The sequence below is a fragment of the Triticum dicoccoides genome, chromosome 2A, assembly GCF_002162155.2.
Source record: "Triticum dicoccoides isolate Atlit2015 ecotype Zavitan chromosome 2A, WEW_v2.0, whole genome shotgun sequence".
NCBI lineage: Eukaryota > Viridiplantae > Streptophyta > Magnoliopsida > Poales > Poaceae > Triticum > Triticum dicoccoides.
Window position 1 is genome coordinate 104,026,346 of NC_041382.1, and position 21,612 is coordinate 104,047,957.

At 47.3% G+C, this 21,612-nt stretch overlaps 2 protein-coding genes across 2 annotated transcripts in view; both read left to right on the top strand.

Moving 5' to 3' along the window:
- Nucleotides 1-730: 730 nt before the first annotated feature.
- On the top strand, nucleotides 731-2,143 carry LOC119353634 (peroxidase 2-like). The gene is made up of 2 exons (XM_037620272.1): nucleotides 731-1,067; nucleotides 1,173-2,143. Exons 1-2 carry the CDS (start codon nucleotides 795-797, stop codon nucleotides 1,926-1,928), a joined length of 1,029 nt encoding a protein of 342 aa, XP_037476169.1. The 5' UTR covers nucleotides 731-794; the 3' UTR covers nucleotides 1,929-2,143.
- A 1,741-nt stretch (nucleotides 2,144-3,884) lies between these two features.
- The window catches only part of LOC119357712 (peroxidase 2-like), a 166,935-nt gene continuing 149,207 nt past the window's right edge, over nucleotides 3,885-21,612 (top strand). The window contains exon 1 of the mRNA XM_037624573.1: nucleotides 3,885-4,029. Within this exon, the coding sequence (XP_037480470.1) occupies nucleotides 3,885-4,029 (145 nt within the window). The remainder of the gene's footprint in view (nucleotides 4,030-21,612) is intronic.

Genomic DNA, 21,612 nt, shown 5'->3' on the forward strand with positions numbered 1-21,612 from the left:
ATCTCATACCTGGATCATACCCGTGTGCCTTGTCTTCACTTGGAATTGGTTTTGAATTTTTCGTGTTTGCTCTTCTTTGGAGGCTTGTAAAAAATTCCCACGAAATTACGTCTCTTGGCTACAGAATTTGGAGTAAGGTGGTGTATTTGGCTCAACTTGTCACACGCAAGAAATTCTGATTTTCATGATTCTTGTATAGACTAGTTTTTCACATGCAAGAAATTCTGATTTTCATTGATTCTTGTATAGACTAGTTGAGACTAGAGACAAAACTGTCAACTATATTCGGGGGCAAAAAATTTAACCCAACGACCAGAAAACCAATTTCCTGAACCACGCAAGAGAAGCAGGACATTACCCTCGGTCTCTGTCCCCAGCAAAAGAACAGAACTGCATCCTTCCCTTGGATGAGGCACACGAAACAATTATCAAAACCTATCGTAACTACTTGATGCCACCCGACACCCACATCAACGGGGAAATGGGCACGGAATGTCAACTGTGCGAGCTGTGACCAGTGAGGTTATGCTCGCCATGCATGTTCCCTGTTGACTTAAACGCCACAGCCTAACATGCATGCTCAAAGGATTAATCAAAATTCCATGCATGCATAATATCCATCTCATGGTGGTTGGCTCGTCGAGGACACAGGCTCATCAGCTTTGATTAAGCTATCCAGCTATAAATAGACCTTCACAACACCAAGTTTCCTTCACCCATGCATCCATCTTCGTCCTCTCTCCAGATATAAGCCGGCCTCTAGGATCTAGCTAGCTGTAGAGCTCATTGCAACCATGGCTAATGATAAGCTTGCTGCCTTGGTTGTGGTAGCATTGCTCGGTTGTATGGCGCATACATGCCAAGCCAGCTATGGGTATCCCAACCCAATGCCGCCCATCCCAAGCCCGACACCACCTACGGCACCGGCGCTCACCCTGAACTACTACAGCTATTCCTGCCCTAATGCGGAGGCAATTGTGAGGGAGGCCGTAAAGAACGCCACAGACAACAATCGCGGCATCGGTGCCGGTCTCATCCGGCTCTTCTTCCACGACTGTTTCGTCAGGGTACGTGCCAGCTTATGGTAAAATTCATGCTACGCCCATACGTGTGCAGTATAAGATATATGTGTTTGTGAGGTCCTAACGGGCGAGAGGTCCTTTTTGTTCTAGGGTTGCGATGCCTCGGTTCTCCTAGACGCGACGACGGCCAGCCCGGAGCCGGAGAAGCTTGGCATTCCAAACTTCCCCAGCCTCCGCGGCTTCGAGGTGATCGACGCCGCAAAGGCGAAGCTTGAGAAGGAGTGCCGTGGGGTTGTCTCGTGCGCTGACATCGTCGCTTTCGCTGGGCGCGACGCCAGCTTCTTCCTAAGCAACGGCGTGGTAGACATCAAAATGCCGGCTGGCCGGTACGATGGGCGTGTGTCTTTCGCCAACGAGACCCTCCGCGACCTGCCCCCTCCCTTCGCCAACGTCACGGTGCTGGAGGCAATGTTCAAAGCCAAGGGGCTCGACCTCGACGACATGGTTACCCTCTCGGGCGCGCACACCGTCGGGATCTCTCACTGCTCGTCCTTCGCTGACCGCCTCCCAGCCGACCCCTCGGACCCCATGTCCATGGAACCCGTGTTGGCTAGCTCGCTACAGCAGAAGTGCAGCCGCGGCGGTGACCCCGTGGTGGTGCAGGACGACGTTACCCCCCATGACCTGGACAAACAGTACTATCAGAACGTACTTGACCGTAAAGTGTTGTTCAAATCGGACGCGGCGCTGCTGTCGCCGCAGACACTCAAGGCTGTGGAACACAACGCCAAGAACCCCGGGAAATGGGAGCGAAAGTTCACGGACGCAATGGTTAAGATGGGCAACATCGAGGTCAAGACCAAGGCCAACGGGGAGATCAGAAAGCAGTGCCGGTTCGTCAACTAGCGGACGGTTGATGAGACAAAACCCTAATTCATCTTGACTCCTGAAGCCGGAGACTAATCAGAATAAGCTCGTGCTTTTGTTCGTATCTGTTAGCTTAATTTCCGTTGCTGTTTATTTGCTACCAAAATTTGTATTATTGGTCCAATTTTGCTTCATATCTGATCTGTATCGAAAATATTTGGTGTACTTTACTATGAGATGTGACTGTCAAAGTATATTTAGTTTGCTGAAAAATCGAACCCATAACAAACATGTTGGCTGCCTTTTCGACCATCTACATCTCACTTCCTTTTGGTTTTGTGTTGAAACAATGAAACATATTTTGCCTTGTGCATACGTTGTTTTACCGGCGTCTATAACACTTTCATAAGTCATTTGGTGCAGGACCATCATGCATGGATGGTGACTCCTGATTTTCCTTTCGCCCACGAGCCATTAGCAATCCGGGAGCGAATTTGGTGCATGCAAGTGCGGGGCACCGAGTCCTCCGCGCGTACTTTTTTTTTTGGCTTATGATTTTTAAACATGTATATTTTTTGAACGAACAGTCCGAATTAAGTTATGTTTTCATATTTATATTTCTTGTGAAGGCCTGGTCAACTAGTTTGTAAGGCTACTTTGCATGTTTCTGGCGAGCAGCGGCAAAAAAAAAACTGTTGTAGCACTAAAATAATAAAAAATACCAAATACCAATGGTGCATCGTGATGACTTTCGGCACATGCTAGATAGCATGATCTACTATGGATTCCACCCGACACCAACATTAACGTACGCAGGGAATAAGCGCACGCAGTGTCAACCTGTTTGAGCTCTAAGATTATGCTCTTCGTGCATGTTCTTGCTTAACTTTGCTCTCCAAGATAGTGCAAACAAACATCCTTCCACGGGAGAACATTTGTCGTGCTCCTCACCCATTGTCCTCCCAGTTCTTTAGGGCATCTCCAAAACGGACACACAAATAGCCCGCAATCGTTTGGACCAACAACTGTCCGGACGTAGTCTACTATCCAATGTGAACCTGTATTTGTTCGCGGATGTGGGTCGAATTCTTGAAAACCAGAGGAAGGTTTGCGGGCATCCGATTGCCTCCACGTACGCGTCCGACAATACAGTTCCACTCAAAACCATCTCCCGTGCCTGCATCATCTCCCACGCGATCATACTCCACTTCCCGACCCGCATTCATGCCGGCCTAGAGTGGACATGGCCGTTCGCTGGAGCCGGCATTGAAGCGGCGCGCTGGCCAAGAGCACCTCACGCGTTGTATCAGCTTGGTCTCCACGCTTGTTTAATGCCGGAGTGGAGTGGCGGGACCAGACAAGACGGCCAATTACCCATCTGTTTGCCTGTTGGCATTAAACATGTGTGGTGGCCAAGAAACCGACATTGGCGCCCGCTTTGAAATAGCCCGTTACTTAGCCTGGTTGGCGCCCAATATAAACGTGGCAGTGCACGACATAATCCAGCTCACCACCTCCGCTTCACTTCCTCCTCCATGCACCTCTGATGCAATGCCATCGAGCTCTAGTGCGTTGTTGGAGAAGCTCTTGACAGAGCAGAAGATCGAGTTGATTGGCCTTGCAGCCGGCTGGCAGGCCCGTTGTGCGCGATGGATAGAGGCCGAACTGCCGGCGAGCTCGCCGAAGGAGAGCGCATAGGATGGCGGCCGGATGATGGAGTAGGTGTCCGACGATGAGCCTGCGCCCGCGCCGGTTGCCGGCTTTACCATGGCGCTGGCGCACTACAAGGTCATCATGGCGGAGGAGCGCCCGTTGCAGCCAGCGCCGCCGGTTAATCTCCGCGCTTCGGATGTTGTAGGAGGAGCATCAGTACAACATGCGGCTCCTCGAGCAGCACTGGCTCATAGAGCTATAGATCTACGGCGAGCTGGCAAGTGAGGATGCCGTCGTGGGCATGGCCATGGAGAATACGGCCTTCGTGATGAGCAACGGGTGATGTACAAGTCCATGCGTAGCGCCCGCGACAGCCGCCGCAAGCGATGGAGGTTGCGAGTCGTGGAGGAGGAGTACGACGCCCAGCTAGTGGAGATCAAAGCAAAGGCGAATGCAGAGGTGGCACAGGCAGTTATAGACAGGAGAAGTACGATGCCTTCACGGTCGGTGAAGATTTGAAGTAGGAACTTTTCCTAAGTTAAAATGTATCACGTCCACTTTTGTTTAATAAAGTATGTCAAACTTTTCATGAATTTGGTCCAGTTTAAATAAAAATCGGCTACTTTGCATGAAATTTGTCCTGTTTATTCAAGTCATGTTCAATATGCGCGTGCACTGTGTTGGATGGCCGGCTACTATATCAAAGGCCGCGAACGCATCCGCCGATGAATACTATGTCAAACCGAGAATAACGTTGGAGATATCCTTAGGCCGAATAGGGCAGATGGTTAAGATTGCCGCGTTGGCTCCAGTAAGGTTAATTGGTTGCATGGCATGGATGTCCCAAACGATGCCAATGCCCATGCAACATGCAGACTAAGCACATTTTTCTAACACAGTACAATTGTATATGCTCATATACTTGCCCATGGTTCGCAACTAAGTACATACTCGCATGTACGTAGGAACTCAACTCAATTGTTACATGTCCATCATCATGTTAGTATTCGCCACTTCATCATAGCAACCTCGCGTCATCGTTCATGCTCACTTCAGTTAGCTGGAGAATCTCCAGCTCCTTCTTTGCCTCCATTCAAGGATTAGGACACTCGAGTATAGTGCCCTAACTCCTAACAGTTCTAGCAAAAACTTTATATATGTTGATTTTTTAAAAGATTAAAAAACCCAGCGCCTCTGCATCATTATGATGCACACGTCCATTTTTTATTGAAGCTGATGCAAGGCAATAAGGTTAAAGACATCAACAAACGGAGTACAAAATTTAGACAACTATGGTAGCGCCATTACAAGATATGAATATAGCGCATACAACTAAGTTGATTTTTTCCACAACAACACCTTCAAGAAGGGAAGCCCACCCTCACGCTGCCGTCGGATGTCCAGCTAGAAACGAAAATGACAAGAATTTTATCCTGTTTGCCGACATCAACCAATGAAGGTCAACAGATCCACAAGTATACAACGCCTTAAATAAGATAACGATGAAAGTTTGTCGCTTTTATATCGAACTTATAGTAGTTCTGCTTATCTCTGTCTTTGGTACCGGCGGCAGCAAGTAGCAGCAAACCGCCAACGATGAGTGCTTCTGGCGGCAAATGACAGCTAGGTGAGTTATTTACCTATAATATATCGTCAAATTGTGTAATTGAACGCTGATCATGTTGGTTTCAACCATGTTTGTTTAATGACAGAATTGGCTAGTGTCTAGCGAGTTATTTGGTATTGTACAGTATGCTTTTATTAGTTCTATGATCTATGAACCATTAGTGTGTATATTGCACATGATGTTTATCAACATATATGACACTTGTTGTGTTTGATACACCAAGTAAGTTTTAGTTTACAGCTTGCCCAGGCTTTGGCAATTTGCTAGCTCCGTCATTGTCTGTTTGTTTGATGAGTGCCCGCTTTGTTATACTCGACAAATGCCTTTGCAGAGTGCATGACAAAAATAACCATACAAACTTGCCTTTGCCGGAAGGAGTCCAGCCGCATCACCTTTCCGGAATGGCCCGATGAAAAGGATTTGGCAAACACGTCAACAAGATGATTTTGTTTTTTGTCGAGTGCCCCTGGCACTAGGCAATGATGGCGATTCCGTTAGTGTTTAAAATTCGCTCGCTTATTAAAACAGTTCTTCCAATTCTATGGAAGAGATTTTATTTTCAATTGTTATTTTCATAAAAAAATTGCAAGTTACACCATCTTTAAACTTTTCTGAATGGGTTGTAATTTAAGAAAATCTGAGTGAAGTAAAACAGTTTTGTTTAATCTATGGATATATACATGGATGCCTCTCCGTCAACCCCAGGAAACGACAATCCACTGGACAAACATGCGGTACAATTATCATAGAATGCCAACAGCAAACCGGTGTAATAGTACACACCCATGCATGCCAACAGCTTCGTCCTAACACCCAATGAAACAAATGTCCATCCATCACCCCTTCCATTGCGGCACACGATACAACATCTGCGTCGGCCATGACGGTGGCGGGAGGCGGGCGAGCGGTGGATGGGCGGGAGGCGGACAAGCGGCGGTTGCGTAGAAACGGAAAGAAACGGCAGTTGGCGGTTGGCGCGCGGCTGCCCTTTTTACATCTCCAGTCAGCGGAGATGCAAATTTGCAACGGAGATGTTGTATTTTACATCTCCGGAAGGCAGATATGTAATTTTTATTTTTACATCTACATTATCTGTTGAAGAGAGTTTTTTAGCCTTGGAGATGAAAAACATAGTTATTTTTGCATCTACATCTTTTATTGAAGATGCTCTTAGGGACCGATGTTTCATTCTTAACTTTCCTGATTTATTAGAACAGTTCTACCAATTCTATGTGCACGTACTGAGCTTTTTTTTTCAAAACTCATTTGATTCAGAAAAGTGTAACTTCACTTTATAAAAATTGCAACCTGCAACTGGGTAAAAAAATGCAAGTTACAGGCATGAAATTACACTTTCCCAAATCGATTGTAATTTAAGTAAATCTCAGCCAACTAAAACGGTTTTGCTTAACACTTGTATAATTGACAAAAATGCCAACTGCAAACTGGCAGCTTCCACGATCCCAACTCCCAGGGTAAGAAATGTCCATCCAATCATCCTTCATCCCTGTCATTGCGGCACAAGATACCACATAATTATCAAAAACCCATCGACACATGCTAGACACCATCATCTACTATGGATTCCACCCGACATCCACATTAACGTTTGCAGGGAATGAGCGCACACAATGTCAACCTGTTCGAGCTGTAAGATTATGCTCTCCGTGCATGTTCTTGCTTGACTTTGCTCTCCAAGATATTGCAAACAAGCATTCTTCCATGGGAGAACATTTGTCGTGGTCCTCACCCATCGTCCTTCTGGTTCTTTAGTGCATCTCCAACAGGAACACTCAAATAGCCCGCAACAGTTCGGAGAAAGCTGTCCGGATATAGTTTACTATTCAATGTGAACTCGTATTTATTCACGGACGTGTTTGCGTGTCTGAATTCTTGCAAACCAGGGAAGGTTTGCGGGCCTTCGGACCACGGCCACGTACACGTCAGACAACGCGGTCCCACTCAAAACCATCTCCCGCGCCCGCACCCTTTCCTGCACGATCATACCTCCAATCCCCGCCCCGCGTTCATGCCGGCCCAGAGCGGAAAGGACCGATCTTTGGAGCCAGCACTGAACTGGCATGCCGGCCGAGAGCACCTCACGTGCTACGTCCGCTTGATCTACGTGATTGTTCAATACCGAAGCAGCGAGACTGGACGAGACGGCTTCTACCACATTTAAGCCAGTTGCCCACCCGACTGCCTGCTAGTATTAAACAGGTGCGGTGGCCAAGAATCCCACTCCGGTGCCCGCATTGAAATAGCCTGCTGCTTAGCGACAGAGACCGCAGCTCCAGCGGCAGAGAGGGTGGCCGCCTGCGAGGAGAGCGCTTGTGCAGCTGCCAAGTAGATACCTTGATGGTCGTCCTTGCCGCGGTCGGTACCGAACGGCCCCTTCTCCACAAGATCGACGAGGGCATGGAGAGGGAGTCGGCGGAGAGTCAATGTGTCCACACATCGGATCTTTTGTTCATGACCTAGTTGCCAACTGCTGTCATGTCACTTCTATGATGCTTTTGAACTGAATATGTTGGTATGAAGATTGTTATGGGACTTGTGTTTAATTATTTCGAGTCGTCATGATCATACTACTTGCCAAGCTTCGACGGATAGAAGCTAAATGTCTAACCCAACAATTCTCCATTCCTATCACATAGCGATTTTGCAATGATGGAAGAAGAAAATCATTCATAATTTGACGGCTTTCGAGCTCTTCACTCTTGTACTCTCAAATTTAGGCATACGATAGTAAAGAACTCGAAAACCCTGATGCCACTGTTGGGAAACGCAGCATGCAATTTTAAAAAAAATCCTACGCTCACGCAAGATCTATCTAGAAGATGCATAACAACGAGGGGGAGAGTGTGTCCATGATACGTCTCCGTCTATAATTTTTGATTGTTCCATGTTAATATTATATAACTTTTATATACTTTTGGCAACTTTTTATACTATTTTTGGGACTAACATATTGATCCAGTGCCCAGTGTCAGTTCCTGTTTATTGCATGTTTTTTGTTTCGCATAAAATCCATATCAAACAGAGTCCAAACGGGATAAAAACTTACGGAGATTTTTTTGGAATATATGTGATTTTTGGAAAGAAGAATCAACGCAAGATGATGCCCGAGGGGGCCACGAGGCAGGGGATGCGCCCCCGACCCTCGTGGCCACCCCATAAGGCGGTCGGTGCCCTTCTTTTGCCGCAAGAAAGCCAATATCCGGATACAAATCATGTTAAAATTTCAGCCCAATCGGAGTTACGGATCTCCGGAGATATAAGAAACGGTGAAGGGCCAGAATCAGGAACGCACAAACAGAGAGAGACATATCCAATCTCGGAGGGGCTCTCGTCCCTCCGCCGCCATGAAGGCCATGGACCAGAGGGGAAACCCTTCTCCCATCTAGGGAGAAGGTCAAGGAAGAAGAAGAAGAAGAAGAAGAAGAAGGGGGGCTCTCTCCCCCTCTCTCCCGGTGGCGCCGGCACACAGCCGGGGCCATCATCGCTACAACGATCTACACCAACACCTCTGTCATATTCACCAACGTCTTCATCACCTTCCCCCATCTATCTACAGCGGTCCACTCTCCCGCAACCTGCTATAACCTCTACTTGAACATGGTGCTTTATGCTTCATATTATTATCTAATGATGTGTTGCCATCCTATGATGTCTGAGTAGATTTTGTTGCCCTATCGGTAACTGGTGAATTGCTATGATTGGTTTAATTTGATTGTGGTTATGGTGTTGTCCTTTGGTGCCCATTATATGAGCGCGAGCGTGGATCACACCATAGGGTTAGTTGTATGTTGATAGGACTATGTATTGGAGGGCAAGAGTGACAGAAGCGTCAACCTACCATAGAAATTGATGCATATGGGATTGAAGGGGACCAATATATCTTAATGCTATGGTTGGGTTTTACCTTAATGAATGGTAGTAGTTGTAGATGCTTGCTAATAGTTCCAATCAAAAGCGCATAGAATTCCAAGTCAGGGATGACATGCTAGCAGGGGCCTCTCTCACATAAAACTTGCTATCGGTCTAGTAAAGTAGTCAATTGCTTAGGGACAATTTCGCAACTCCTACCACCACTTTTCCACACTCGCTATACTAACTTTATTGCTTCTTTGCCTAAAACAGCCCCTACTTTTTATTTACACGCTCTTTATTATCTTGTAAACTCATCCAAAAACACCTACAAAGTACTTCTAATTTCATACTTGTTCTAGGTAAAGCGAACGTTAAGCGTGCGTAGAGTTGTATCGGTGGTCGATAAAACTTGAGGGAATATTTGTCCTACCTTTAGCTTCTCGTTGGGTTCGACACTCTTACTCATCAACAGAGGCTACAATTGATCCCCTATACTTGTGGGTTATCAGTCCACGTACCCTCGTAGACTGAAAACGGAAGCGTTTAACAATGCTGTTGATGTAGTCGAACTTCTTCTAGATCCGAATGATCAAGCACCGAACGTACGACACCTTCGAGTTCTGCACACGTTCTGCTCGATACGTTCCTCGTCCTCTTGATCCAGCAAAGGTGTCGAGGAAGAAGATGAGTTCCGTCAGCACGACGGCATGATGATGGTGATGGTGAAGTGATCCGCACAGGGCTTCGCCTAAGTACTACGAAGATATGACACTAGTGCAGAACTGAGCAATAACACCAGTTCGTAAGGCCCTTTAGTGCCGGTTCGGTAACCGGCACTAAAGTGTGGGCACTAAAGGTCCCCCCTTTTAGTACTGGTTCCGCACGAACCGGTGCTAAAGGGCAACCACGTGGCACGAGCCAGCTCCGGGGGCAGGGAGCCCTTTAGTACCGGTTGGTGACACCAACCGATATTAAAAGGTTGGGGAATTTTGGGTTTATGATTTCTTTTTTATATAATTTTGTGTTTTCCATTTAATTCTTTTTCGTTTGCTGGTATTTTACGATACTACATATTGTACACGTTATGCATATATATAAATAGAATTTCTAGTAGAACCGATCATATATATACATATATCATCGAATGTGTCACAACCACCATTAATTAATTCACACATATATACACACATGTATATATATATATATATATATATATATATATATACAATTAGCTAGCTATATACAATTTCTCCTAATTGGTGCCTTCGGAGCCAGCGGCATTAGCCTAATTGGTGCCTTCAGAGCACGATAACAATTGGAAGTGGTTCATGGGGGCGGTAGCGGGTAATAGTATTCTCCTTTCGGATCTATGACCTGGTTGAGCAAAAATCCCGCTATTTTTCTCTTGAATTGCTTGTATGCGCTCCATTGGTAGGAGCTGCTCCCGCACCTCTTTGAACTGTTAAGAAGGAGATCAATATGCATGTGTATTAGTTGTGTGACTAGATATTGATAATGGTGTAAAAATTGTGAATAGTGTTCTCACAAACGTACCCACTCCTGTCTTTGAGATCTGCTCCTTTCGGACGCCATCATGCGAATATTCTCGCAAACGTAGTATGCACACAGATTATTCCCCGGCGCCTGCTTCAGGGCCTTTACGAGAATGGAATTTGATCATATAATAATTAATCAAGCATGATAATTAAAGAGATGGCAGCTAGCTAGCTAGTACTACTTAATTACTTACCTGGGGTCGATACCATTTCAGATTTCGTTTCCATTGGCCTGGAGTGACGCTGATGAACTTTGCTCAAGCCCTGCCCGCCGACAAAGAAAATGAATAAATGGGTTATTAAATAGTTGTTATCAGGAAATGACAAACTAATTAAATAGGCCGAGATATAGTTAATAATGATTGAAATTACCTGTTGACTATCCCCTTCACGATGGTGTAGTCACTTGCTTTCTTAAGTAGTGAGTCTAGTACTTCAACTGTTCCTTCATCAACTTTAATGATTAATAAGATCTAGTGAAATCTGCATGCACACACGTTTGCATGTCTTAATTAAGCGGGCATATGTAAGCAAAAACATGTAGCTAGCTAGTAGGCAAAAACATAATTTGTAGTACAAGACAGTGTGACTCACTCGAAGTTGTAAGGAAGTAGTATATCTTCTTTGTATTTGAGGCGCTTGAAGAACTCTAGCATGCTTTCGTCTACACTTTTTTCATAATATGGATCTAATTTCCATGTGTATTAATTAATGGTATTTGGGTCAACGAACCCAATGCCATAGCGTTCACCTTTTTTCATTTCATAAATCTTCATCCTGCATAATACCACAGAAAAAAGAATATAGTGAGGATAATTACAGGTAATGATTGATCAAAATGATCACTACAGCTAGCTTGAGACTTAAATTACAGAAAGAAATTACTTACAGACAATAGCAACTGATGATAGATTTGTCGAGTGCGTCTTGATTGTATAACTGAAATAGTTCTGAATACTCAACGGACATAGCTTTCTCATGGTAGTAATGATCCTTCTTGACATTCACCATGAGGGACTCTCGATTGAAAATCTTGGTAATGTCCATGTACCATTGATGCAATTCATACATTCTCGTTGGGAGCTTCTTGACCTCGTCTGGCTCGACCAAAGGTTGGCCCCGGACATATTTCCGTTTTATTTCCTCCTCTGCGATCAGAGGCATGGGCTCGATATCGAGGGGTTGTCCAACAGTGATCTTGAGCATTTCAGCCTGCTCAATATGCTCCTCGGTTATTACCACATCGCCCAGCTCGGGAACATAAACGGTATGCCCACAATAATATTGGGCGCGCGTACTCTCATGTGTTGTTGGCACAACAAGCGGGGGGATTGATTGCGCCGCCTGTTCTCCCAGCTGGGGAATGGTTTTACCGCATGTTTTGCCAGCTGATTTGCTCAAGCTCGAGCTCGCCTCTTTCTGTAGACGTGCTTGATTTAACTTCCTGAGGTGGCGCTCATAGTCTGTATCAACACGCTTGGGAGCTGGTGGTCTAGCCATACGAATGAAGTGGTCAATCTTTTCCTCAGGCACTTTCTCCCTTGGCGGCGGATTTCAGTGCAAAATGGGCTTCCACCTCGGCCTTCTATATGGCTGTGTTTTCCTCCTCGGACTTGTCGTAAGGCCTCTGCGGAAGAGGCGCGAGGCTGCTTGGACCATATTGAAATTGCTTGCCTCCGCCTGTACCTCCAATACTACCTCGACTTGTACCGCTACACACCATAGCTGAGGCGGCTCTCTTCCGTGATTGCTGAGGCGGCGAAGACGGCTGACGTGGCTGAGTTGGAGGAGGAGGAGTGTCCTGAAGCTGTGTCGGACTTGGAGGAGGAGTGGCCTGATGCTTTGCCGGACATGGAGGAGGAGGAGTGGCCTGAAACTGTGCCGGACTTGGAGGAGGAGTGGCTTGATGCGTTGGTGGACTTGGAGGAGTGGGAGTATGCTGACTCGGTGGCGGACTTCGACGAGGAGTCGGATGACGCGGTGTCGGTGGCCTTTGAAAGATGATGCAATCCTTTCTCCATAGGATGATATGATGGTTGGCCTCTCCCAGTGTGTGCTCCTCGTCACCTCCAAGAATGTCAAGCTCTAGCCCCGAATATTGGTCCACCACCTCATCAACCAAGACACGAGCATAGCCCGCTGGAATCGGGTTGCAATGGAAGGTTGCCTCGGGGGGATTTGTAAAAGCAAGGGCGCCCGCCACCTTCATGGATATGTTCTTCATTTTGAAGTGTAGCTCACAGTTAGTGTTCTCCATGATGTCATCCACTGGGTAGCTATCCAGCAATGCGTCGCCCGGGATGGAACCCACGCTGCTTCTCGGCATGGATGGGACGGTGCAATCCAATGATGGATCATCCGCTAGCTGCTGCAGCTGCTGAGACCCCCTTTGCTGGCTAAGTGAGTCGATCTACTCCTACTGCCGCTGTAATTTGATTGCCAAGTATGCGTGTGCTGATTCTAGGCCTTGAAGGCGTTCATAGTCCAGCTTCCTCTGCTCCTCCTCCATCTTGCTCTTCTTATCCTCCACAATCTTCTTTCTCGCACGGGTTCTGTAGTCGGCATTCCAGTCTGAAAACCCCTCATACCACGGAATATTGCCCTTGCCTCATGTTCTTCCCGGGTGTTCAGGATTTCCCAGGGCACGCGTAAGCTCGTCGTTCTCTCTGTTGGGCTCGAACACCCCCGATCGAGCCTCTTCTATTGCAACAAGTAGCTTATCTTCGGCTCCGTCTAGACATGCCTTCTTCGAAACTTTGCATGTCTTCGGGTCCAACTCCCCCCCCAATGCGCATAGAACCAAGTCATGCACCTGGGGGGCCAGCTCAATGTTTCTGGAGTGACACCTGCATCCTCTATCTCTTTCTTAGACTTATCCCACTTAGGCATTCCCACCGCATAGCCACCTGGCCCCAGCTTATGGAACTTATCCTTTTTTGCGGCATTGGCCTTGTTTATTCTCGACCACTCCTTAGATAATTCCGAATCCTTGAATTTCACGAAATCGTCCCAATGAGCACTTTGCTTCTATAGTGTTCCCTCGAATACTGGAGTCTTCCTTCCTCCCTTGACGTACTTGTCCCATACACGATTCTTGTGGTTGTTGAATGCAACCGCCATCTTCCTAAGAGCAGCATCCTTGACTTTCTCCACATCTGCATCTGTGAAATGATCTGGTAGGGTGAAATGTTCCATGAGCGTTTCCCAAAGCAGAAGTTTTTGTCTCTCGTCGACAAAAGTAACTACTGGACGTGGCTTTGCTGGCTCTCTCCATTCTTGAAGGGAGATCGGGAGTTGGTCCTTCACAAGAACTCCGCACTGACGAATGAACTTGTCTGCAATCTTCTTAGGCGCTAATGGTTCGCCATTAGGTTTGATGGCCTCAATATTGTACTTTACGCCCTCCTTCAACTTTTTGTTCGGGCCTCGTTTCCTGTCGCCTGCAGATTTGCTTGATTCGTTAATATATCTTCAAGTCATTTAAAACATGTGATGATCACCAGATGCCTGCTTATATAAATATATATACCTCGCCGGTCTTTGTTGTTTCAAGATCAACATTTTCTTCGTCATGTTCATAGTTCATGACTTCATCAATTCGGTCGTCGCGATCGAATATCATATCACCCTCCCCGGTGTTGTTTAGATATTCGGAACCGTCATAATCTTCTTCATTCTGATCATCATCTGGCCCGCGAGGATTGCGTATGATATTGAACAGGGCCTCTTCTCCCTCTCTGCCGGTATTGTCCTCCATAGGTTTTATTTAACTAATCCAAAAGAAATATATTCAAATTACAATGCATGGATGCAATCAATTAATAAGGAAAAACTGAATCAATCATAGTACATAATAAGCATCATCGAATATAATCTCGAATACGTCGTCTCGAATAATAGATATAATCTCAAATACATCGTCTCAAATAATAGATATAATCTCGAATACATCGTCTCGAATATTATATATCGAATACATCACTAGCTAGCTAGCTAGCTAATAAAGATCGAATACTAGAGAGTAATCTAGGCGGTGGACAACCAAAGTGAAGGAACCATCACTGGATCATAGCTCGGGTGATCTCCCCAAAGAACCTGCCAGGTATTGGAGAACCTGACGTCCATAGCAGCCATGTAGCGATGGACGTGCTCGTCCTCCTCCCTGACACGGTGACGTACCACCTCCGGCGGGGCCGGCTCCCTCTGCACTGAAAGTGGCCCACGCGAACGCCACCAAAGGAGATCAGGGTCGACGACGGGGCCCGGGGCCGGGTTCCTCACCAAGCATCGCGCCCCTGAAGGTAGCACCTCCCAGTGCCAGCCCGGCAGAGCCCAGTCCCGGACATGGGTCCTCTGAAGCAGGACGTCGTCGCGAACTGGTCGACGGCGAGGATGCGGGCCGGACATCGTCGACAACAAATACTATATGCCGCAAAAGTAAAGTAACATTTTTTAAATGATGGATTGTGATTTCATATATGCAAATTCTAAATTTTATAACTAAAACTAACATTTCTAATATTTCTATAACTAAAACTAACATTTCTAATATTTTTATAACTAAAAAACATTTCTATATAACTAACATTTCTATATAACTAACGTTTCTAATATAACTAACATTTCTATATAACTAACATTTCTACTATTTATATATAACTAACATTTCTATATAACTAACATTTCCAATATTTCTATAACTAAAAAACATTTCTATATAACTAACATTTCTAATATTTCTATAACACTGTGTGTGTGCGGCCGGGGCAGGAGCTCACCGGCGAGGCGCGACGACGGGGGGCGGCGACGGGGATGAAGACAGGCGGTGACGACGGGGATGGGGACGGGTCGGCGACGATGGGGACGGGGACGGGCCGGGCGGGGACGACGGGAGGACGGGGCGGGGCGCGACGACGGGGACGGGGACGGGGACGGGGACAGACGGGGACGGGAACGGACGACGACGGGGGCGGCGACGAGGGGCGGCGGCGACGGGGCAGAGGAGAAAGAAGCAGAGGGAGATGAGAAACTGACAAATTTTCTGAAGTGTTTTTTTATATAGAACAACCTTTAGTACCGGTTGAAGCCACCAACCGGTACTAAAGGTCTGTTTTGGCCAGGCCAAGCGGCGGGAACGGCACCCCTTTATTACCGGGTGGTGGCACCAACCGGTACTAAAGACCCCCCCTTTAGTACCGGTTGGAGCCACGACCCGGTACTAAAAGGGGTGTGCTGGCGCAGGTGCGGTGCGGCAAGTTTAGTCCCACCTCGCTAGCCGAGGGGCGTCCGCACTGGTTTATAAGCCCAGTGCGATAGCTCTCTCGAGCTCCTTCCAAAGCAAGCCTACTGGGCCTATCTGTTCTGTGCTGCCCTGTGGGCCTACAGGGCCTTTGCGGGCCTGCATCCTGGCCCAATACACGTTGGGTTTCTAGTCGTATGCAGGCCGCTTTGGCCCAGTACGCGGGCTTTTTATTTTCTTGTTTTTTTTGCTTTATTTATTTTTGTTTTATTTATTTTTGAGTTGTTTTTTGCTATATTTAGAGTTTCTTTGCGAATATTTTTGCTTTAGGTACAAAAAATTACAAACTTTCTGTTAGTGCCCGTAGTTTTCAAATTTGAATAGTTTAAATTTTGAATTATTTGAAATTTCTGTAAATCACTAGTTTGTGAATAACTTAACTTTGAAAATAGATTTTTTAGTGATTCTTTTTTCTTATGTTTAATATTAGTGCATTTTATCATTATATTCAATTTGGTAATGTTTAGGTTATTTAAAAAATGAAATGCCTTTGTAACAGATGAGTTTTCGTCCGAAACCCTAATACTTCGAAAGAGATTGTCCATTTTGTACACGAAGTGCATCCAGTTTGTTTGCACATAAAATTTCTTCGCGTTTCAAATGCCAAAACACATAACTAGCTACCATAACTATTACAGAGATTCCCTCCTGGGTGTGAAACACAGAAGAAAGTGATGATAGTGAAGCCGATCACATCCCAGATCTTTGGGTGTGAAACTTTTTCTTCGCGTGTGTCCCTTTGTGCCGTAGCCATGGAAAATATTCATCATTTAACTGGATGCTCGGGTCAATATTCATTGTGAATGGAGCAATTTCATCAAACTTTTCATAATCTCCTGACATGTCTGTCTTGTCATCCACTCCCACGATGTTTCTCTTCCTAGAAAGAACTATATGCCGCTTTGGCTCATCGTACGATGCATTCGCTTCCTTATCTTTTCTTTTTCTCGGCTTGGTAGACATGTCCTTCACATAGAAAACCTGTGCCACATCATTGGCTAGGATGAATGGTTCGTCTGCATACGCAAGATTGTTGAGATCCACTGTTGTCATTCCGTACTGCGGGTCTTCCGTTACCCCGCCTCGTGTCATATTGACCCATTTGCACCAAAACAAAGGGACCTTCAAACCACGTCGATAGTCAAGTTCCATATGTCCTGTATATAACCATAATATGTTTCCTTTCCTGTCTTGGTTTCTGCATCAAAGCGGACACCACTGTTTTGGTTGGTGCTCTTCTTATCTTGGGCGATCGTGTAAAATGTATTACCATTTATCTCGTACCCTTTGAAAGTCATTATATTCGAAGATGGTAACTAGGACAGGAAGTACAGGTCATCTTCAATAGAGGCGTCATGCATGGTACGTGTCTGCAACCAGCTGGCGAAACTCCTGGTTCGTTCACGTGTAGTCCAGTCATCAGACCGCTCCGGGTGTTTGGAGCATAGCAAATTCTTGTGTTCATCCATATACGGAGCCACCAAGGCGGAATTATGTAGAACTATGTAGTGTGCTTCAGTGAGACAATGTCCGTCCATACATATTATTTGTTCCCCTCCTAGCGTGCCTTTTCCATCCAGTCTGCCCTTATGCCGCGATTCAGGAACACCAATCGGCTTAAGGTGAGGAATAAAGTCAATACAAAACTCAATGGCCTCCTCATTTTCATGGCCATTGGAGATGCTTCCTTCTGGCCTAGCATGGTTATGAACATATTTCTTTAAGACTCCCATGAACCTCTCAAAGGGGAACATATTGTGTAGAAATACAGGACCCAAAACGTTAATCTCTTCGCATAGGTGAACTAGGACGTGCGTCATAATGTTGCAGAAGGATGGTGGGAACACCAACTCGAACTGACAAGACATTGCACCAAATCATTCTCTAACCTTGGCATGATTTCTGGATCGATTACCTTCTTAGAGATTGCATTGAGAAATGCACATAGCTTCATAATGGCTAATCGAACGTTTTCTGGTAGAAGCCCCCTCAATGCAACCGGAAGCAGTTGCGCCATAATCACGTGGCAGTCATGAGACTTTAGGTTCTGGAACTTTTTCTCTGCCATGTTTATTATTCCCTTTATATTCGACGAGAAGCCAGACGGTACCTTAATACTGAGCAGGCATTCAAAGAAGATTTCCTTCTCTTCTTTGGTAAGAGTGTAGCTTGCATGACCCTGATGTATGCCGTCTTTTCCGTGCATACTTTGCTGGTACTCCCGTGCCTCAGGTGTATTTTTTGTCTTCCCATACACACCCAAGAAGCCAAGCAGGGTCACACAAAGATTCTTCGTCATGTGCATCACGTCGATTGTGGAGCGGACCTCTAGGTCTTTCCAATAGGGCAGGTCCCAAAATATAGATTTCTTCTTCCACATGGGTGCGCATCCGTCAGCGTCATTCGGAACAGGTTGTCCACGAGGACCCTTCCCAAAGACCACCTTCAAATCCTTGACCATATCATGTACATCAACACCAGTACGGAGGCGAGGCTTCGTTCGGTGATCCGCCTCACCTTTGAAATGCTTGTGTTTCTTTCTTACGGGATGCCTGCTCGGAAGAAATCGACGATGTCCCAGGTACACATTCTTCTTACAATTAGCCAAGTATATACTGTCGGTGTCGGTGTCAAAACCGGCGGATCTCGGGTAGGGGGTCCTGAACTGTGCGTCTAAGGTGGATGGTAACAGGAGGCAGGGAACACTATGTTTTACCCAGGTTCGGGCCCTCTTGATGGAGGTAAAACCCTACGTCCTGCTTGATTAATATTGATGATATGGGTAGTACAAGAGTAGATCTACCACGAGATCAGAGAGGCTAAACCCTAGAAGCTGGCCTATGGTATGATTGTATGTTATTGTTGTGTCCTAAGGACTAAAACCCTCCGGTATATATAGACACTGGAGAGGGTTAGGGTTACACAAAGTCGGTTACAAAGGAGGAGATATCCATATCCGTACTGCCTAACTTGCCTTCCACGCCAAGGAGAGTCCCATCCGGACACGAGACGAAATCTTCAATCTTGTATCTTCATAGTCTAACAGTCCGGCCAAAGGATATAGTCCGGCTGTCCGGAGACCCCCTAATCCAGGACTCCCTCAGTAGCCCCTGAACCAGGCTTTAAATGACGATGAGCCCGGCATGCAGTGTTGTCTTCGGCATTGCAAGGAGGGTTCCTCCCCCGAATACACCACGGAAGAATTTGAATACAAGGATAGTGTCCGACCCTGCAAAATAAGTTCCACATACCACCGTAGAGAGAATAATGTTTCCACAAATCCAATTTGCTGACTTGTTTTGGCAACACGACATTATGTCATGGCCCGGTGATTATTGGAACCGTTTCCTTTAACTAGCCCCGCACATAACACAAGGAAGTTTTTTGACACGTCTTGTCAAAGCAGAGATCGTGTCCCCTTATCACGGGATTCTCATCAATACGGGCGTGGGTAACCCAACCGCGCCACCAGTTATGGCGCTTGGAGGATAGGCTAGTGGGGACGCATAGTTTCGTCCGCCCATACAAAGGGATAAGGATTGACCTCTTCATCCATGCCTTCTTCCTCCTTTGCTCATCCACTTTCGCACACTCGAGCTCCAGCGCCCAAGTCCGCATTTCCCACCTCGACCTTCTCCAACCATGTCCGGAGCGGGAGGCGGGTGGATGGTCTCCTCCGTCACGGAGGGACACATCAAGAAGCTGAGGAGAGCCGGATACCTGCCCGACGACATCGCGTACCGGCTCCCAGATGAGGGGCAGCTCATCCCCACCCCCAGGCCTCATGAGAGGGTAGTGTTCCTTACCCATTTCCTCCGCGGACTGGGATTCCCTCTCCACCCATTCGTCCGGGGGCTCATGTTCTACTACGGCCTGGATTTCCACAATCTGGCCCCGAACTTCATCCTCAACATCTCAACGTTTATCGTCATGTACGAGGCCTTCCTCCGCATCAAGCCCCACTTCAGCTTATGGCTGAAGACCTTCAATGTCAAGCCGAAGGTAGTGGGCGGCCGCCAGGCGGAGTGCGGAGGCGCCATGGTGGGCAAGATGCCCAACGTTACATGGCTCGAGGGCTCCTTCATGGAGACCATAAAGGGGTGGCAATCGGGGTGGTTCTACATCACCGAGCCGCGTGACCCTGCATGGGCAGCGGCCCTCGAGTTCCGATCTGGCATCCCCACATGGCTCACCTCCTGGAAAGAGAAGGGCCTGTCCTAGGGTAGTTCAGGAGAGCTGACCGGACTCCAAACATGTATTCTAAACATGGTGAACAAGAAGCTCAAACTCGTCAACGTAGTCCAGGTCATGCTCATCCGCTGGATCCTCCTGTGTCAACAACGAGCCTTCAACTTGTGGGAGTTCGACCCGGCCCAGCACCAAACTCTGAACAGGCTCTTTGATACAACACACGAGGATGCCTGGAAGGTGTTATTCAAGGGCGTCGAGGTTCCTCCTACTACTACCGAGGATCGCGAATTCTGCGCGAAGCGCCAAGCCAGCGCGGTAAGCTGTTTTACCTCTTACAGGATACTTGTTTTTCATAGTTTGACTCTATGCGGGATCTAAGCTCCCGTTCCTTTGACAGGACTGGCAGGAAACGGCCAGACAGATCGATTGTCCGGCTCCCTTGCCCGAAGGCCCAGCAAATGCTCTCCTGACAGAGATGCTGACTCCGGCTCCTTACAAGGTGCCAGAGAAGACCAAGAAGGCCAAGGGAACCCTAAAGAGTTCCCGACGCCAGGTGTTATCGGACTCACCGTCCGATGACTCTGCAGCACACTCCTCCCCCGAAGACGAGGAGGAAGAAGGAGATGCTCCCCCTTCAGTTGGGGGAGACAAGAAAAGGAAGGCCGCCCCAACCGGGGGGGCGAAGGGTCCAAGAAGGGAAGGACTCTCCTTCCGGACAGTTCCACCACCGCCGCCGAAGGCGAAGACGAGTGGCTGCTCAGAGCCAAGCCCCTAGCAAAGTCGTAAGTATTCGGATACCAAAGTAACTCATAGCATTCCTTTGTCGCGCTGCTTCCCCTAACGCCGAACATGATTGTGCAGGCCGCCAGGAGCCCGTATTGATGTATCGTCGGACGGCTCCCTGGGCTCGTCAGGTATGGATAGCGATCCACTTCCGACCGCCACCTCCCCTTGCCCTGTGGACGACGCCGAGGTATTGTCTCAAGAGGCACTGGGCCGAGGGGAGACAATCCCGGAGGCGCCTCAAGGCGACCTTCCGGACTCCGGGAGCAGAGGGAACAAGGCCCCTAAGGGCTTCGAGTTCGGCCCTCAGCCGAACACCGTGCCGGAACCTCCAGTGGTTCCGGACTCGGGCAGGCGGCCTCCTTCCAAGAGGGGAAAGATGCCTGTGCCGGTGACCTCTGTCCATCTAGAGGCGTCGAACAATCAGCTGGGAGCGCTTCGCAGTGCTTCCATCGACGAGGAGCACCGTACTATTATGAGTGCGGTGGTCCAGAAGGTTCAGTCCGCCAAGAGCGGATTGACTGAAGCATGTGTCAGCCTTCTAACAGGCTTTGAGGTAAGTGTTAAAATATAGGAAAAATATTACCGCATAGACAGTAGCCCCTGATGCTCTGTTCGGTGTTCACAAAGAAAAGTCGGACAGAGGATCAAACAATATCACAGGAGTCTAATATAAGTATGTCAATATGTGTATGCAGGCTTCACTTCTGGCATCTGCCGCACTGACTGCGGAGGTCGCCG

Coding starts and splice junctions, on each gene's coding strand:
- LOC119353634 (XM_037620272.1), top strand. CDS start 795: ATGGCTAATGATAAGCTTGCTGCCTTGGTTGTGGTAGCATTGCTCGGT. Junction 1,068..1,172: donor TCCACGACTGTTTCGTCAGG/GTACGTGCCAGC, acceptor TTTTTGTTCTAG/GGTTGCGATGCCTCGGTTCT.